The sequence below is a fragment of the Microcebus murinus genome, chromosome 13 (genome assembly GCF_040939455.1).
Source record: "Microcebus murinus isolate Inina chromosome 13, M.murinus_Inina_mat1.0, whole genome shotgun sequence".
Lineage (NCBI taxonomy): Eukaryota > Metazoa > Chordata > Mammalia > Primates > Cheirogaleidae > Microcebus > Microcebus murinus.
Genome location: NC_134116.1, coordinates 3,394,205 through 3,415,440, shown reverse-complemented (window position 1 = coordinate 3,415,440; position 21,236 = coordinate 3,394,205). Strand labels below are relative to the sequence as shown.

The following is a 21,236-nucleotide window of genomic DNA, read 5'->3' as shown; positions in this document are numbered from 1 at the left end:
TTTATTACTATCAGTTCTTGCACCATTATCTGTCAACCATCACTGGCTTGCTCTTTTCTTCTTCATATGCCCAGTTCTTGCTTATTTGGTACCTGTTCTACATCAAACTATGTGCACCTCAAAGCAGGTTTTTCTTATTCTTAGCCCATTGTAGTTCCACATAATAATCAGAATCAGGTTGCAATGTGTTCACTAAGAACAAAGCGAAGAGAGAGAGTAAAATTTGATTATGATTTCACACAATCTGGACCATAATTTGTGGAAAAATAGAGGCTTTTCTTTATCAGATATCTTAATTCATTAGTAAAACATATCTTAGAATATACATGTCTCTGTAGAAAGGATAATAACTGATCCATATCTTATTCCATATACATGGAAATAATTTTCTTTCATTAGTTCAAAGATCCTTTAACTTTTTTTGAGATGGGCACTTGCTATGTTTCTCAACCTTATCTCAATCCTCTGAGGTCAAGGAGTCCTCCTGTCTCAGTCCCGTAGTTGTTGGGATTATAGGTATGTACCACTGTCCTCATCTTCTTTACCAAAGACTTAGATGTACATGTTTATCTCCTGTTTCTTATATCTTTGGGACATATTGTTAGGGACCGGCTTCCTGCACCCCGCCAGGCAGACGAACAAAGACACCAAGGATGCAATCACTCAAGAGGAGCTTTATTTTCTGGCTAGCCAGGGTCCAGTCCCTAGAGTGCCAGCGCAGTGGTCGCTCTTACAGGCAAGGACCCTGACCAAAGCTGGGGCTGCCCTTTTATCCCCCCTCTCTCTTGAACACCCGCGCTGCACAAGCTGATTGTGCGTGTTAGTCTTTAAAATGATTGGTGGACTGGTAGCCCGCTGGCAGCAAGGGGCCTTTCTCCCTTATCTGGCACCGTGCCCATGCGTCTAGCTGCAAGCAAGCGATTCTCAGAAGCAGAAATATGCGTTTAGCCGATAGCTCTACCTTTGGGCCCCAAGCTAGCAGTTTCCAGAAGCCGATTACTCCTCCCCTGGGCCAATTTTCTGTTATCCGGGCTCGCACAAGTGAGCCAGGAGCTTTGGGCTGCAACCAGGCCCTTACAATATAATAGGACTTATTTTTCAAAATTAGTAAGTATGATTATGTACTTAAAGCTCTGTGTGATTTAATAAATAATTCAGATTGGCTGAACACAAAAATTAAAAAATTAAAAATAAACAGCTCAGTTTAAATTCCTTACTCTCATCTTTTCCTTCAGGATAAACCAAGTTGTGGCCCACTCTATGCTTGGTTTTGTGGTTTCTTCTGAGGAAGTCTGAGGTGTTTCTCAATTCCTGATCATACCTTCTTTCACAGCATTTCTTGGGAGAACAGGGTAGTTCAGGATCCTCTCCTTCACTGGGCTTCCTGGGGTTGGGCAGGAGCTCACAGGACTCCCTCAGTACCTCTCTATCTGAGCTCAGAGCCACCCTGGCCTGCCTACCCTACTATGGTTACCCTGTGCATTGTCACATGGTCTCCTGAAGATGGTGCTGCTCCAAGATCCCCACCACAGGCTTCTTTGGTTTCACACTGGGTAGTTTTGAGGTGTGACCTGAAAAGTCTTTCTTTTCTATAGAAATTCTCTCCAAGCCTGTCTTCCCACATCAAAGAAAGATTCTTACTTCCTCTTTCAGCACAAGTGAGCTTTGTCTTCTACACAAGATGTAAATACTGAGCTATCTATCTAAAGAAAGAGACTGAGGTAAAATTAATATAGATAAAGAGTTGGGGGGGGGCAAGGTTGAGGACAATAGCCTGGAAACACTTCCAAGTTGCCTTGGGGCGTGTTCTAGAGAACAAAGGAAGTGTCTCAAGTGTTTGACAGATAGAGGCAATCAGGAAAGGGAGTGATTTAAAGGTTGTTTGTGAGTAATATCATTGGTTTACAGAAATAACAATGATTAGTCATTGTCTATACATTGTTGAACTATAGGATATGAGTGATGGTGCCAGCAAATGGCACTGTTAGGCTAATTCATAGCATTGGTGGCAACACTCAGTCTAGAGTCCATATAGCGGGTATATTTGAAATATAAATTATAAGACTTACCTCAGGGAGGCAATATTGGTGGGATGCGACTACCTTCTCATTTTTGTTCCTCTCTGGGCCTGATAATTTAAAGGGGGCTAATTTCCTCAGATAAAAATTCCTTTTATTTCTCAGTCCACTGAGTGTACTAGATGTGGCACCTACTTTCATATTCATAAGAGTTTTTAAACTCACCAAAGAAATTATTCATCATTTTGATTGTTCAAACATCTGTGTGCTTAGAATTTTGGTTATTGTGTTTTTCAGGAACACACACTAATTACCCTGACTGTATCATCATACAACATATATATCTATCAAAATATTAAATTGTACCCCATAAATATGTACAATTACAATGTGCCAATAAACAATAAATACATTCTTTTTAAATTCAAATACTTCTTAAACAGTAAAAAAATTTAATATGGACCAATGTTATTTATTGCCAAGTAGAAGGTATAATTAATTCATTTCCTGGAAACCACAAGAAATTCAAGAACACTGAGGGTATTGTGTGTAATAAAAATTTAATTATTGAATATTTTCTAAATATTAGTCCACCATCTTCAGTGACAGCATCATTTTTGTTATAAATTTCAATGAGATAAAATTATTTCATAATTTAATGGGCATTTCCAAAAGAAAGAAAACAATTTGAACATATATAATACCTAAAAATATATTAAAGATAATGTTGAGATATGTGAAATTTTAGTAATTTCTATTTATGTTTTTACTAAATTAACCTCATTCCATATTAATGTACTAAATCTTATTGCCAATATAAACTGAACTGGGTAAGAAATTAATGTATGCATTTGAACTCAAATGCTATAGGAGAAATAATTTTTTTAAATTAATATATGCAGACATATTATTACTGTGTATGTATAGAATGGCAACATATAAAATACAGCATTTCATAAAATATTAGAGACACAATAATATTGGGATAATCTGACTAAATATGTTTATTTCTTTCCCCACTGAATTGACCCTTGGCACACCTGGAAATATATAATACATTATCAGAACCCATTCCTCAACCTTGGCCTAAGGCCATCCTCTGTTATTAATGATTTAGCCTAGACTGCCCAAGTCTCAGAGGACATTCCCCAAGTGAATACCAGCAAAAAAAGCATTAAACTCATTGTCCAGATAAAGAAAGGCTGATATCATGGTTGCTGCTGAGTCTCCAAGAAGGTCTCTCAACTCAGAAGTGTAGGTATGAGAGGTGGATATATCCATATGTTTAGAAAATATTCAGGAAGTTTACTCAGAAAAATGACTTTGTTCAGATCACAACCATAGGATTGCAGTCAGCTAGCCAAGGCAGTAAGTTTTTGAAAATGGAGACACAATAAAAGGTACTCATTCTAATTATATTTTTTACTTTTATTGATCACATTGAGGAATGTATTCTTTGTCTAGTGCCTGAGAGAACTTTGATCCTGAAATAGATTGGAAGTTAAATTGGAGGCAAGTGACTGTATTTTCACAGCACTGTTGATCAGAAATCCTGGAGTATGAAGTAAAGATAAGAGAAAGTGGTTCTAGATCTAATTCATAAACGTGTTCTCTAGGTGGAAAGGGAGATTATGGTCAATAAAGAGATAGGGCCACAAAATACAGTATGCTTTTGATGGGCTTATGTGAAACTGAAGAATACAAACTCACCATGAAGATTACAGAAGGCAGCATTCCATATTTCCTACTTCACTGTGCTTTGTTTGTTTACTTTGTTTTGTCCATTTTGCCTTAAGTGATGAGTGTTATATTATGCCCATTATAATCTTATTGCTGCTTCCTGCTGCCTATCTTACCTTATATGAATCCACTCTTTTTATTTAAATACCTGGAAACTACTACTGCTATTTTTAAATGAAAATATCACATGGAACTTAAAATAAAGGCAAAATAAGAATGGTTAAAATTATCAGTCTGTAGTGCAATCGTGTTTTTTACGATGAAAAGACATCTTCTGGGAAATGATGCAGGTAACCATATGATTAGTGGCTGTGTTATAGTTATCCATATTTTGTTTTTACACCCAATTTGTGACAAATTGTAGTGTTTTATGCTGTTAACCTTTACAATTTATTTATTTTTTACTTCCTGTACATATGTAAACTTCCAGTAAAATAATAGTAATATTTACATTAGAACCAGGTAGAACTTTTTTGAGAATCAAGTGGGCCTACTATGTGGAAGCAGCTTGAAAACTATATTATTGTACAATCATAGTGGATGACAAGTTATAGCAAGTATATTGATGGGGATAGCAGTGATAATGATGAGGATGTTAAAATTTGCAGCTACACTGCAATAATGTCTTATGCCCAGTCATGTAATAGGTGTCCACCACATATTATCTCATAGATATTAATAACTTGCGATAACCCGTGTGCCCCTACCTCTGTCCTAAATATAAAATATAGGGTCAGAGAGTTGAATTCACCAACAAAGGGTTACATATCCAGTTAAGAGCTAGAAGTAGATCTACTTTTAAATATAGATTGTTTCCAGTGAACTTGTAAAATGAATCAAAATAAGCCCATCCTCATTCCAAAACAACATTCAAGAGCTATATTTTTGTAATCAGTTTCTGTCTATCCATATCTATCCACTTACTTAGCTATCTACCTATCTATTAATGCTGATGCAACACTGTGGAATCTCATGGAAATATATAATTTAGAAACACATATACACACAAACAAATATTCACTGTATATTCTAGACTTCTTTATACCATGGAAAAATTATGGTTCTTCAACTTTATGCCCTTCACAACAATTGAAAATAAACAGTGGTTTAATATTAAATAAGATTAGTTACTTCTAAGTGAGTCAAATGATATAAACCATGATGTACTCTGCGTCTCTCCTTCAGTAAAATCTGTTGTGGAAAGGAGAAGGAATCTCCTCTAGGACTCCATGCAAGGACACTGCAGAGAACTATCCTGTCTAGACCCATAGGACATTCCTCTGTGTCACTGACTGGGATTCTAGATAACTGATGGCAATGTTGGATAATTCTTATTATAGACACGCAGATTCTGACCAGCTTCTTTTGATGCGCTGAGGCTGACCTTTTCTAAGGAGCTGAGGCGAGTATAGGGGAAAAAATCTGTGCTTCAGTGGAAAACTGCATGTCTCGCCTTGAGAGGTTCCCAACTCTATCACTGGGTCTCTGTTGGCTCTCAAACCTCTGCAAGTCAGTTATTCATCCTGTGATAATAAGACTATATTGGAAAATAACCTATACATTCTACACATATATGAATCAATAAAATGTGCCATTTTTCAGTATCTCATTTTTAATTTTAAATAGAAGCACAGAAAAGAGTACATTTTAAACATTAAAATAATCATATTTGTGTCTAAAAATGTTTTATATACTTTTTGAACCTTTTCACACCTATATAGAATTTTATTTTAATAACTTTAATTTATTTTTTCTTTTTTTCTTTTCTTTTTCATTTTGTTTTGGGTGATTAAAAAGTAAGCCACCCTTATCTAGATTTATTGCTTAAAGATATTTGAGAGACAAACTAGACCATGCATTTAAAAAAACTTTATATAAATTTATATTCATTTATGTATGTATAATATATATATGTGTACATGTGTATATATGTGTGTATGTAGTCATATATATAATCTTTATATATAGATATGCACGTGTGTGTATGTATACACATTAACAGCTGGGGATCTAAGGAAGTTCATTTAACATCTATGAATCCCAGTTTTGTCATATGTGAAATGTCAAGGTGGTTATATTCACCTGAAGAGCTTGTTATGAAGGTTAAATCCAGTGTAATCCTGGAAAAAATTCTGACACAGTCCAGGTGCCAGTGGGTAGAGACAGTCAAAGCAAGTTCATGCATCTCTCTTTCCTTCCATGTGGCACATAGTACAGGTTGAAGGCTTGTTTTTTTACTATGGTTTACTATGAAACCATCACCAGAAATTTTCATACTTGCTCTTTCCTCCTGTGTATAATGTCATAATACCGACACCTGGATTGCACAATTTTAGGGTAACTAGCAAAGGCAAGGGAAATGTTTTAATAGGCAAAAAATAAGTTACTTATAGCTATTTTCATGCATAAAAAATAAAATAAAAGGGATAAAAATAACCTATTCAGATTTATTTTTACATAAGAAAAATGTTCTTCCTTTAATAAAGCCAATGATATTCATTTTGTGCATTTCATAACATCTCATTCTTCTCTGAAGATATGAATTATTAATTCAAGAAAATCAATGTCATATCTAGGAGTATACTTAATGAAAGATACAAAAGATTTATACAAGTAGAACTGTGAAACACTAAAAAGAAATTGCAGATGATTTGAACAGATGGAAAAATCTACCTTGTTCATGGATTGGTAGAATCAATATCGTTAAAATGTCCATATTACCTAAAGTTATCTACAGAATCAATGCAATCCCCATCAAAATATCACCAGCATTCTTTACACATCTAGAAAAAATAATTCTGCACTTTGTATGGAACCAGAAGAAACCTCTTATAGCCAAAGCAATCTTAAGTATGAAAAACAAACTGGGAGGCATCAGTCTTCCTGACTTCAAGCTTTACTATAAAGCAATAATAGTTAAATAAGCCTGGTACTGGTACAAGAGCAGAAGCATTGATATCTGGAATCTATCTGGGATACCAGAGATGAAACCATCAGTATACGGCAACCTAATCTTTGATAAAGCAGACAAAAATATACAATGGGAAAAAGAATCCCTCTTCAATAAATGGTCCTGGGAAAACTGGTTAGCTACATGCAGAAGATTGAAACAGGATCCCTACCTCTCACCTCTCACAAAAATTCACTCAAAACGGATAACAGATTTAAACCTAAGGCATGAAACTTTAAGAATCCCAGAAGAAGACGTTGGGAAAACCCTATCAGACATTGGTCTAGGCAAAGAATTTTTGAGGAAGAGCCCCAAAGCAATCACCGCTGCATCAAAAATAAACAAATGGGATCTTATCAAATTAAAAAGTTTCTGCACAGCTAAAGAAACCATCATTAGAGCAAACAGACAACCCAGAGTGGGAGAAAATATTCGCTCTCTACACTTCTGATAAAGGTCTAATAACAAGAATCTATCTAGAACTTAAAAGAATAAGCAAGAAAAAAATCAAACAACCCCATCATGAAATGGGCAATGGAAATGAACAGAAACTTCTCCAAAGAAGACAGAATAATGGCCTGAAAACATAAAAAAATGCTCAACATCTCTAATCATCGGAGAAATGCAAATCAAAACCACAATGAGATACCATCTAACACCAGTGAGAATGGCCTGTATCAAGAAATCCCAAAACAACAAATGCTGGCGAGGATATGGAGAGACAGGAACACTCTTACACTGCTGGTGGGACTGCAGATTAGTGCAACCTGTGTGGAAAAGAATTTGGAGATACCTCAAACAGCTAGAAATAGAAATACCATTCAAACCAGCAGTAGTATTGTTGGGCATCTACCCAAAAGAGTACAAGACATTCTACTATAAAGACATCTGTACCTGAATGTTTATGGCTTCACAATTAACTATTGTAAGATCATGGAAACAATCCAAGTGTCCATCAATTCATGAGTGGATAATCAAAATTTGGTGTATGCTCACAATGGAATACTACTCAATTCTAAGAAATGACAGCGAGCTAGCACCGTTTATGCTATCCTGTATTAAGCTTAAGCCTGTTATCCAAAGTGAGGAGACACAAGATCAAGAAAATGGGCTCCACATCTACTTGCCATCTAATTGGTACTGACAGATTAAAACTATGGTTCTCAAATAGTGGTAGTGCTCACCAGGGTTTGGGGGAGGGGGAGAGACACATCTTAGGGTTGTGGCGAGCATTGTGTGTGGGGGGGAAGGGAATACCTCTAACCCTTCGTAGGGAAAGGCAAAGATATACAATGTAACCCAAAGATCAAAAAAAAAGGGGGAAGAAAACTTTTATCGGGTGGTGGACAGATGGGAGGGGGGAGGAGGTGAAGGATATATACTTACAAAATAGGTGCGATGTGCACCACATGGGGGAAGGACACGCTTAATGTTTTGGTAAGGTGGGCGGCTGGGGGGGAAGAAGGGCAGGGGCAATATATGTAACCCTAACAATATTTGTACCCTGAAAATATAATAAAATAAAAGGAAAAAAAAGAAAATCATTATGTTTCTGCATTTTTCTGATCATTTTAACTCCATGTACATATGTGTATGAGTGTGTGTGAGTGTGCATGTTTGTATGTGTGCATTTTTGTATACACACTGTGTGGATATTACTCTTTCATGTCCACTTCCTTAAAAGTCTGATGATCTTTGACTCTAGAATCATATTTAAGAGCAAAACACTACAGCCCTTTTAGGCATACTGTGCAAAGTTTTTCACTGATATCTTTTATCTGGAGTCAAATTCTCCTACCCACCTCTATCCAGAAGGCTCTCAGCATGCTATTTCCCCTTTCTTCATTAGGTAACTTACCATTTCTCTATCCACATTACTTCTTCTGAAGGATCCAGAAGGCAATATATGATGTTACCTAAGAATGAGAGAAGCAAAGAGACTGAATGCACATCGTATTTGGGGAGAGCTTGAGCATAGACATGGAAGCTAAAATGAACATGGCATTGATACATACCTATTCAGTAAAGGATCTGCTTTAACCAGAATATTCTGAAATTAGATGAGGAGATAAAAGAAAATGGATTTTGGTGAACATTGAAAATTAAGAGTATGAGTTAATAGGACTTTGTATAACATGTTCTTGGCAATAAGGATTCATTCAAGATTTCTAAATAGAAGAATTAAATGATACCCAACTTAAAGAAAGTTTAACTTGGCATTGTTGTGCAAAGACCACTTAAAAAGGAAATGAACTTCCTGAAAATGAGTGATAGGCTGCTGTAGTTTCAGGATTAAAGTCTTAAAGAATATGGAAGAAAAATTCTCTCTTAAGGGTAATGTTAACTTATAATATGGATCTATAATGTGTGAATTTACATTGAATTTCTACGCATATGTTTAGAGTATAACATCTGCCTTTGGTGATGTGTGAATTAGTGTCAGTTATTAAAATGTTTTTATCCTATTGAAGCTGTAATAGAAATGTTTTATTCTTAAAATTTACATATTTATTTAAAAATTAAGTCATAGGTATTTGTCTTATAAAATATTAAACACTGAATAAGAAAGATTTTGTTTTTCAAAATAGGTAAGATAAGTTTTTCATTTAAGAGCTGTAAAATTTTATGAATAATTAACAGTCTAAAATAAGAAATTTTTAAAAATTGGCTTCACTTCTATAATGGAGATCCTCTATTTCACTGTTTTGCTTTCCATGGATTTGGTTACCTATGATCAACTATGACCTGAAAAATATCATACAGAAAGTTCCAGCAAGGAACAATTTATATATTTTAAATTGGCTTTCAGCAGTAGCTGAAGTGTACACCACAATAGGTACATTATTTACCTGACTTTATTTCATCATGTAGGCACTTTATCATCTCTCATCATCACAAGAAAGAGAAGGGTGAGTACAGTACAATTACATATTTTAAGAGAGACAGAGAAAGAGAAAGAGAGACCTCATGTACATAACTTTTATAATGGCTTATTCTTTTAATTATTCTATTTTATTGTTAGTTATTGTAATGCTGAATTTATAGACTGAACTTTATCATGTATGTATGTGTAGGAATATGTATGCATAGAATATGTAAGCATAGGAAAAAACAGTGTATGTTTTTTCAGTCCTATCTCCAGTTTCAGGCATATACTAGGACTCACAGAACATATTCTCTGTGAATAAAGAGGGATACTGGACTTAACCTGCGTACTCTTCTCTCTACCTTAGGAAATATCATATGAATGCCCCATGGAGTATTATAATCAAACATCAACTGATTTCATCTTGTTGGGGCTGTTCCCACCATCAAGAATTGGCCTTTTTCTCTTCATTCTCATAGTTCTAATTTTCCTAATGGCTCTAATTGGCAACCAGTCCATGATCCTCCTCATCCTCCTGGATACCCACCTCCACACACCCATGTATTTCTTACTTAGTCAGCTCTCCCTCATTGACATCAATTACATCTCCACCATTGTCCCCAAGATGGCTTCTGGTTTTCTGTTTGGAAACAAGTCCATCTCCTTCATTGGATGTGGGGTTCAGAGTTTCTTCTTTCTGACGTTAGGAGGTGCAGAAGCACTGCTCCTGACATCTATGGCCTACGATCGTTATGTGGCCATTTGCTTTCCTCTCCACTATCCCGTCCGTATGAGCAAAAGAGTGTGTGTGCTGATGATAACAGGATCTTGGATAATGGGCTCGATCAACGCTTGTGCCCACACTGTATATACACTCCATATGCCTTATTGCCGATCGAGGGCCATTAATCATTTCTTCTGTGACGTCCCAGCCATGTTGTCTCTGGCCTGCATGGACACCTGGGCCTATGAGTGCACAGTATTTTTGAGCACCGTAATCTTTCTTGTGTTTCCATTCATTGTTATTGCCTGTTCCTATGGTCAGGTCCTCTTTGCTGTCTACCGCATGCACTCAGCAGAAGGCAGGACAAAGGCCTATTCAACCTGTAGCACCCACCTCACTGTGGTGACATTCTACTATGCTCCTTTTGCTTACACCTACCTACGCCCAAGATCCCTCCGATCTCCAACAGAGGACAAGGCTCTGGCTGTTTTCTACACCATCCTCACCCCAATGCTCAACCCTATCATCTACAGCCTAAGAAACAGGGAGGTGATGGGGGCCCTGAGAAGAGTGATTCAGAGAATCTGCTCTGTGAAAATGTAGACACACTTTCTGCCTCTGTCCCCAGGCCCCAGATTCACATCTGTGAAACTGTATAGTACTTCCAATTATCATTTTATGAATAGAGCAGGAACTAAAAATAATCTAGAGAAGAGGAAAGTCACTCATATCTGGACAAAAGTGTCTCACAAGTATACATGCAATTTCAAACAACTTTTTTTCCTTCATTTAGCTTCATCTCTCAATTTTGAAAGTATTTGGGTTTTACTATTATAGTGTCAATGATAATTGTTTTTCTTGCCATGTAGAAATGAAAACAAAAGTTGCCTAACTGCAGTTGGCATTCAGTATACCATTTTTAAAATTATTTTCAATTTATTTTCTGATTACTCTCAATTTATTACTTGTTTTTTTGTGTAAAACAGAAAAATAAATGTTTTCTGAGTGATTAGACTTAATTGAATGGCATCATATTATTTCTTGTTTTTCTCATACAGGCTCATATGTAGGTTACTTGTAGGAGACCCTTCATTTGCCTGTACCAGTTGTTCCTTCTTTCAATTTAGGGAACTTATTATTATGGGGATTTAGCAGAGAGCTCATCAGAGTTTCTGAAGTCCTTTTACCACTCTGGGTGGCATTGGAAAAATCTATGCTTCTGGTAAGGGAACAAATCCTACCAAAGTGATTTAACATCAGGGATATCTCAGATCAACAATTATTAGGAGGTGCCAACAGAGATCAGGAATGATCATAGGTTAATTATAAGATAAGTGGGTCAAGTTTTTATCTAATCAGTTGGAACTAGAAATGTCAAGGCAATCCCCACCATCCTCTCTCTCACTCAGCACACACTCTGCTTACATCCTAAATAGCCACTGTACCTCTGGTATTAAGTAATATCTGTCAATTGGGGTTTTATTTTCCACTCACTACATCTCATACTTCCACTGAAAGGAATTGGGAAAATATCTATGGGCACATTTTATTCATTGATATTACTGCTCCATCACTTCCCTAAATATATTTTACCATTACATCTAATAATAGTGCCTTGGCCTAGGTGAACTTACTGTGTGAAATGCTGTAATTGCCCAGCAGTATCATTTATAGAAATACTCTTCACTCTCTGAAGCATCTCAGGAAGGAGCTGGGTTAAGGACTCTACATAATTTGCAGGATCCAATGCAAAAACAAAATTTTAGAACTCATTGTTCAATGAGCAATGATAAATGCAATTGAAGATATGAAAACATAAAGACTTTTTAAAATAAATTGGACACATAGGGGGGAGGGGGGCAAAGGCAATATTTGTAACCCTAACAATATGTGTACCTCCATAATATGATGAAATAAATAAATAAAATAAATGTACTAGATATAAAATGCAATAAAATTACAAACATTCTGGTGTCATAATTTTATAGATAACAAATAACAATATTTTAGCATATGATATATTCATTGATCATAAGATTTTTCTGGCTCACATTCTCTTAAGAACATACAAATACATACTGTTAGTGATGTCATTTTCAATCAATATAATTTAAAATGCTACTACTAATTCATGATACATGCTAGGTCATGATTCTTAATGATTTTGAATTTTAAAAATAATCTTTTTGTTTATGTTACTGGGACAATGAGGTGTTTTTATAAGCCATAAAAATATTATGATAAATTTCTGAGAAATTATTTCAAAATAAAAATTACTATATATCTGTAGTTGATGACACTTAAGGAGCATGTTTTTCTAAATATTTCCAATATTGGCTGAGCATGGTGGCTCACACCTATAATCCTAGCACTCTGGGAGGCCGAGGTGGAAGGGTCACTTGAGGTTGGGAGTTCATCACAGTGATGCAGGGATGGTTCAACATATGCAGATGTATAAATATAATTCACCACATAAACAGAAGTAAAAACAAAATTATACGATCCTCTCAATAAATGCAGAAAAAGCATTCAACAGCACTCAGCACCCTTCTATGATAAGAATAATTAGCAAAATGGCATAGATGGGAGTTACCTCAAAATGATAAAAGCCATGTATGGCAAACCCCCAATGAACTTCATACTGAATGGGTAAAAACAGAAAATATTCCCACTTAGAACTGTAACCAGAGAAGGTTACTCTCTATCACCACTTCTATTCAACATAGTCCTTGAAGTCATAGCCAACACAATCAGAAAAGAGAAGGAAATCAAGAGCATCCAAATGGGGGCAGAAGAGGTTAAACTATCACTCTTTGCTTACAATATGATTTTATAACTAGGAAACCCCAAAGATTCTGTCATAAGACTACTAGAATTGATAAACAAATTCAGCAGAATCTCAGTTTACAAAATCAATGTACACAAATCAGTAACAGTCATATACATGAACCACAGTCAAATTGAGAACCAAATCAAACATTCAATATCTTTCATAATAGGAAAAAAGAAAATAAAATACCTAGGAATATGTTTAACTAAGGAGGTGAAAGACCTCTACAAAGACAATTATGAGACACTGAGGAAAAAAATAGCACAGGACTTAAGCAGATGAAAAACCATAGCATACTCGTGTATTGGCAGAATCAATGTTGTTAAAATACCTGTACTATCCAAAGTGATGTACAGATGCAATGTAATCCTTACTAAAATACCATCATGATTTTTACAGATCTAAAAAAATAATTCTGTGTTTCACATGGAACCAGAGAAGAGCCTGTATAGAAAAAGGAATTTTAAGCAAAAAGAACAAATTGGGAGATATCAATTTACCAGACTTCAAGCTATACTACAAGGCTATACTAACTATCAATTTACCAGACTTTAAGCTATACTACAAGGCTATAGTAACTAAAACAGCATTTCACTGGCAAAAGAACAAAGACATAGACCAATGGAACAGAACTGAGAACAGAGATATACAACCATCTTCATATAGCCATCTGATCTTTCACAAAGCAGACAAAAACATACACTGGGGGAAAGAACTCTTATTCAAAAAATGGTGCTGGGAAACTAGGATAGCCACATGTAGAAGACAGAAACAGGATCAAAGCCTCTCACCTCTCACAAAAATTGACTCATGATGGATGCAACTATAAGAATTGTAGAGAAAAATGTTGGAAAAACTCTTATAGGCATTGGCCTAGAGAAAGAATTTATGAAGAAGACTACAAAGGCAATCACAGTGACAACAAAAATAAATAAATAGTACTTGATCCAAAAAAAAAAACAAAAAAACTTCAGCACAGTCAAGGAGACTATTATGGAATCAAAGAGACAACCTACAGAATGGGAGAAAATATTTGCATGCTACACATCTGATAAAGGACTGATAACTAGAATCTATATATGACTCAGGAAAATCAGCAAGAAAAATATCAAACAACCCTATCAAAAAATGGGCAAAGGACATGAACAGAAACTTCGCAAAAGAACACAGACTAATGGCCAATAAACATATGAAAAAATGTTCAACATCTCTAATTAGCAGGGAAATGCAAATCAAAGCCACAATGAGATATCACCTAACTCCAGTTAGACAGGCTCAATCAAAAAGTCCCAAAACAATAAATATTGGCATGGATGTGGGGAGATTGGAACATTCTTACATAGCTGGTGGGACTGCTAATTAGTACAACCTCTATGGAAAGTAACATGGAGATGCCTCGAAGAGCTATAAAGAGAATTACCATTTGATCCAGCAATCCCATTACTGGGCATCTACCCAAAGGAAAAAAAAAAAGACATTCTATAAGAAAGACATCTGTACTTGAATGTTTATAGCAATACAATTCACAACTGCAAAGATGTGGAAACAACTCAAGTGCCCATCAATACATGAGTGGATTAATAAAATGCAATATATATGTATCATGGAGTTCTACTCAGCTACAAAAAACAATGGTGATCTAGCACTTTTTGTAATATCCTGGATAAAGCTGTAGCATATTCTCATAAGTGAAATATCACAGAAATGTAAAAACAAGCACCACATGTACTCACATTCAAGTTGGTATTAATTGATCAACACCTATGTGCACATATAGTGGTAACATTTATTGGGTGGCAGGAAGGTGGGATGAGGGAGAAAGACATGAGTATAGTCACATCTACTATGTTCTATGCATACCATGTGGGGGATGGACATATTTGTAACTCTGACTCAGGTGGGGCAAAAGCAATATATGTAACCTAAATGTTTGTACTCCTGTAATATTCTGAAATAAAAAAGAAGACATAAAATGGCCAACATATATAGTAAAAATAAAAAATGCTTGTCAACATTGATCAGCCACGATGAGATACTGCCTCACAACTGTTTGAATGACTACTTTCAGAAAGACAGGACAATTGTTGGTGAAGATATGGAGAAAAGGGAACATTTGAATACAGTTGGCAGGAATGTAAGTAAATGCAGCCAGTATGGAAAACAATATGGAGGTTTCTCTGGAAACTAAAAATAGAATTACCATATGATCCTGTAATTTCACTTGTGAATATATTTCAAAACGAATAAAAATTTGTATGCAAACGAGATATCTACACTCCCATGTTTATTGCACCATTATTCACAATAGCTAAGATTTGGAAGCAAACTAGGTGTCCATCCTCAGATGAAGGTATACGGAAAAGGTGGCATATATACATAATGGGATGGTACTGAGCCTTCAATAAAGGGAGAGATATTGTCATTTGTTTGAAAATGGATTAGTCTGAGGGATATTATGCTAAATAAAATAGGCCAGGCACAGAAATACAAATACCACATCTTCTCACTTACATGTAGAATCTAAGGAAGTTGAACTCATAAAAGTAGAGAGTAAAAGAATGTTTACCAGAGGCAGGGGACAGGGGTGGGTAGGAAAAAGGAGAGATGTTGATCAAAAGGTACAAAGTTTCAGTCAGACCAAAGGAATAAGCTTTAGTGATCTATTACACAGAATGGTGACTATAATAAACGATAATATATTATAAATTTCAAAGTGGCTAAAAGTGGATTTTAAATGTTTTCATCACAGAAAATATGAGTGAAGTAATGTTTCTTAATCATCCTGTTTTAACCATTATGTTAAAACATTATAGAAAAATATCAAGACATCACATTGTACCCTCTAAATATATACAATTATTATTTTTCAATTAAAAGTAAAATAGAAACAATGGCCTATGAAAGATTTTGCTTTGGAAAAACTAGCAGGATCTAATTTTTGAATAATTATCTATCCCTCCAAGGGGGTGGTCCATGAGCATACTTTTCTGTCCCAGGCTGGAACCTTTTAATTTGAACAAGTTTGCAACCTCAACATCATTGGCCGCTTCATCAAGAAGTGTCATAATAAGACCCCTTTCCTGTTTTACTCTGATTGTTGGCTGATTTGTTCTTGGAAATGGAAAGGAGATTGAGGAAGAACAATAACAAAAAAAAATGCAGCATCTGGCCTCATGACTGAAAGAGCCTCTTTGTTCATCTATTAAAAAAATTATTTGTACATGTATATGGGGCACAATGTGATGTTTCATGCATGTGTATGTTGTGTAATGATTGAACCAGGGTAATAAACATATTCATCATCTTAAGCATTTATTATTTATTTGTAATTAGAACATTAAAACCCTCTCTTCTAGCTATTTTACAATCTGCACTATAGTCACCCCTCAGTGTATGTGGGGAATTGGTTCCAGGACCCTTCACGTGTAACAAAATCCACACATATTCAAGTCCTGCAGTCTGCCCTGAAGAATCCGTGAAGTGAGACTGCATAGTTCAAACCCCTGTTGGTCAAGGAATAACTGTGTATTATTAACTCCTTAACTTGTCCTGCTATGCTATAGAACAATATTTGAGGAGATGTAGATAATTTTGACTCCTAAGAGGCAAGGGCTGCATAGTTCAAACCCACGTGGTTCAAAGGCCAACTGTATATTATTTACTCTATTAATTATACTATGCTATAGAATAGTATTTCAGTAGATGCAAATAACTGTGATTTCTCAAAGCCATTTAGAGTTCAAGAGTTCTACAAGAATTAAAGCTAAAATTTATAGCCACACACAGTAGGTCACTCCTACAATCCTAGCACTCTGGGAGGCCTAGGTAGGAGGTTCACTGGAGCTCAGGAGTACAAGAGCAGCCTAAGCAAGATCCAGGCCTATCTCTACTAAAAATAGAAAAATTTGCCCATTGTCATAGCACATGTCTGTAGTCCCAGCTACTCTGGAGGCTGAGGCAGGAGGATCACTTGAGCCCAGGAGTTGGAGGTTGCAGTGAGCTATGATGCTGCCACTGCACTCTAGCGGGGGCCACAGAGCGAGACTCTGGCTTAAAAACAAACAGCAACAAACCCAAAACTAAAATTTAAAAGAAAAGAAATACCTTTTATGGGCTTTTTAAATGGGCTTTTATGGGCTCTACCTGGCATTCTTTGGAAGTAGTGGCTGTGACACAGGTTTCCATTTTGTCACATTTTCAGATATTTGCCTATCGTTTGCTCCCATTGACTGGCCAAGATGAAGAAAATGGTTGCACTTCAGAAAATATTTCTCTGCAAGGCTTCTGCTTCATTTAGAATAAAGCCCAGATTCTTTGCTCTGCCCTGGTCCTGGCACAGCCCTGATCTATGTGTTCTACCCCTCTCTCCTCACTGCCTCCTGCTGCTCTCCTTCCTCAGTCTTCAGAGGTCCTGGGGGGTAATCCTTGAGGTTAACATGGCCAACCCTTTCATCATGTCTGAGTGGCTTCTCTGCCTGCTCTGTGAGATAAATCACGGAACAGTCTTCTCCTTGACATCGCCACTGCCCAGCATGACTGTGCAATGTGTTCTTACGTGTGTACACCTCACACCAGCATCTGGGCTCCACAAGGTAAAAGAATGTATCTATTTGTCCATTGCTTTACCCACAGAAACAAGAATCATATCACATAGGAAGGGTTCAGTGCATGCCTTGAATTATAAGGAGTAAATCAGGGTGAAAACTCCAGCAACCTCCCAATTGCATTTACCTGATGATAAATGCAGGTTATCACCAGGTAAGAGGTGACAGAGGCTATTTTTTAGCTTGGTGTTATCCCATCATCATTGTTATTGTTTATTGTTGTTGTACACAGACTAATAATTTTTCTAGGATATATAAGGATATATTACACTTTTTACTAAATGAAGACTCATACCATTGGTGAATTTTTATATGGAAAGAATGTAGAATGTCTAAAAACTCAAAAGCAATACACAAAAAATAATCCTAGAAATCAAAATGGGAGGAAAAAGAATACATATTCTTTAAATTCAAGAAGAGAATCTGATACTTGTAGTAAATAATGAATGAAATCTATGATAGATGGAGGAATCTGGGTCCCACTCATTTGAATAAGTAAAAGAAAGCACTAAGCAATGAACCCTCAACTTTTTGTAGAGAAATTATCTGCTTCTGTTTTCTGTTGGATCTGTCATGTAGCATGTTTACAATTTCCTTGAATTTGCATCACATAAGCACAAAGAACACACTACAAACACAAATGCCACCAGCAGTGCATGGCACAGCACTCCATTCTTCTTGGGGGCTCCCAGATAAAATCCTAATGCTCTAGTTCATGCAGAGGTGGGTAACATGGAGACTCAGAGCCTCAGCCCTGATGAGGCTGCCTTCAAATTGGAAAACTGCCTTCCAAATTGAGTGTTTCCCTTCCCAGCTCTCTGACCTAAGGCAGTTTTTTTTTTCTTTCTAGTTTATTCATTTTGACTTACCAAGCCTCAAAGTGCTCACTCACCATGGGACAAATACCAGAATCATAGTGTTATAGAGAAGGATAACTCATATATGCAGGGGAAGCATTTACTGTTAGTAAATATTAGCAGGTATTATCATCCAAATTATTACAATTATTAAAGTATTCTATGAGATTAAATTTAACAGGAGACATAGGCATAGACATGAACTAGTGTCAATAAAATATGTTACAATAAGCACTACTAGAGTGGAGGTTTGGGGGAAGGAGAGGCCAGATGTGGATGCAAGAAGCTGAGATGTCAGGTGTTTTGTTGTTGTAGTTGTTGTTTTGCTTTTTAGAGTTCCATACTGGATCTAAACTCTTCAGCTCAAGAGATTCCCTCCACCTCGGCCCATCAAATAGCTGGAACAATATTTGTGTATAATCATGGCTGCTTGGATATGAATTTTGAGTTCTTCCTTAAGGAAAAGGTACAAGTCATATTGGAAGTCATAAGATATGTGGAACAGAATTTTCCTGGAGTGGAAACTGGTCTATGTTTCAGCCATGTAGAGGAATAGAGGACTGTAGGGAGAGGCTAGAGGTCTAAAGAAACTATGACATTAAGTTTGTAGGGTGAGTGATAGAAAAAGATTAACAGATATGATGTACATTTTAAAAAGCATTTGAATATAAATTTAATGTTGCAAGGTATTTCAAATCCAGTAGGTAATCAGAGATTGTGGAATGACAAGATCAAATCTGTATTTTAGAGAAATAACTTATATGGCAATGCATAGAATAGATTTTAAGTTTGAACTAGACTAAAGACATGAAAACACTTAAAAAGGTATTAAGAAGCCAGAGAAAGTTATTGAGAGCATGAATTTGGGCAATAATTGAAAGGGATGGATCCTTCCGACTTAAATTTTTTTTCCATAAACATCAGAATGCCTACATATACCCCTTTATGGATAGACTTGAAGTAACTTGAGTGTATTAGTAAAATAATGATAGTAAAACTTTTATTAAATACAACATTAAATATATTAGCACAGAACGTCCACTTGTGCAAAGTCATATTTTACATATCATAGCTAAAATCTGATTTATATTTCCAGTTTATATGTTGTATATTGTAGCTACCCAGTCATTTATTGCTGGAGATAGCTATTCTCCCAGCAAAACAGGCCCAGGCAGGATCATCACAAGGGATTTGGAAGTAATAGAGACAGAGAAATAATAGAGACAGAGACAAAGTATAATTTAAAGTGATGGGGAAATCAGGGTTCCTCCAGTATTCCCGTGAACTATGAGGCCCTGAGTGAAGTCCCACATCAGTATTTATTGGTGCAGTAATTAGTTGCAGTGGTTACAGATTTATGTGTACAGATAGTTTGTTTAGGATTCAAGGCTCCCCAAAAGTTTATAGTGATCCCTTAATTAATTCTATCTATGTGAGGAAATGGTTACATAATTTTTCTAAGAAAACTTCTAAGCCCTAAGTTAAGAGAAGGCCTAGCTGAGTATATATAAGTTAAAGATATAATTGTCAATTAGCAGAAAAGCCATACAGAAATATAGAGGCTATATATTTCTTTATCTAGTTTAACTAAGACATGTGCTCAGGAGTGAAGTAGGAACTGTCTTTTTTTTTATTTTTTTATTTTTTTTTATTTTGGCATATTATGGGGGTACAGATTTTAAGGTTTCAATAAATGCCCATTTCCCCCCCACCCCCGAAAAGTCTGAGTCTCCATCATGACCATCCCCCAGATGGTGCACATCTCACTCATTATGTATGTATATACCCGCCCCCCTCCCCCCTCCCACCTGCCCAATACCCTATTACTGTAGCACCTATGTGTCCACTTAGGTGCTACTCAGTTAATACCAGTTTGCTGGAGAATATATCTGGTGCTTGTTTTTCCATTCTTGAGATACTTCACTTAGTAGTATGGGTTCCAGCTCTAACCAGGAAAATATAAGATGTGCTATATCACCATTGTTTCTTAGAGCTGAATAGTACTCCATGGTATACATATACCACATTTTATTAATCCATTCTTGGATTGATGGGCACTTGGGCAGTTTCCACAGCCTTGCAATTATGAATTGTGCTGCTATAAACATTTGAGTGCAGGTGTCTTTTTTGTAGAGTGTCACTGGATCATTTGGGTAGATGCCCAGCAATGGGATTGCTGGATCAAATGGTAGATTCACTTGTATCGCTTTAAGGTATCTCCATATTGCTTTCCACAGAGGTTGAACAAGTTTGCAGTCCCACCAGCACTGTAGGAGTGTTCCTCTCTCTCCGCAACCACACCAGCATTTATTGTTTGGAGATTTTTTGATAAAGGCCATTCTCACTGGGGTTAAGTGATATCTCATTGTGGTTTTGATTTGCTTTTCCTTGATGAGTAGAGATGTTGAGCATTTCTTCATATGTTTGTTGGCCATTCTTCTGTCTTCTTTAGAAAAATTTCTGTTCAAGTCCTTTGCCCACTTTTTAATGGGGTTATTTGATTTTTTCTTCCTAATTTTCGTGAGTTCTAAGTATATTCTAGTTATCAGTCCCTTATAGGATGCATAGGATGCAAAAATTTTCTCCCATTCTGTAGGTTGTCTGTTTACTTTCATGACTATTTCTTTGGCTGTGCAGAAGCTTTGGA

The 21,236-nt window shown here is 36.1% G+C and overlaps 1 protein-coding gene across 1 annotated transcript; it reads left to right on the top strand.

The window, feature by feature from the left end:
* The first annotated feature begins 9,936 nt into the window (after window positions 1-9,936).
* On the top strand, window positions 9,937-10,901 carry LOC105867753 (olfactory receptor 2L8). Its single transcript, XM_012758103.2, has one exon. It carries the CDS (start codon window positions 9,963-9,965, stop codon window positions 10,899-10,901), a length of 939 nt encoding a protein of 312 aa, XP_012613557.2. The 5' UTR covers window positions 9,937-9,962.
* Window positions 10,902-21,236: the final 10,335 nt, after the last annotated feature.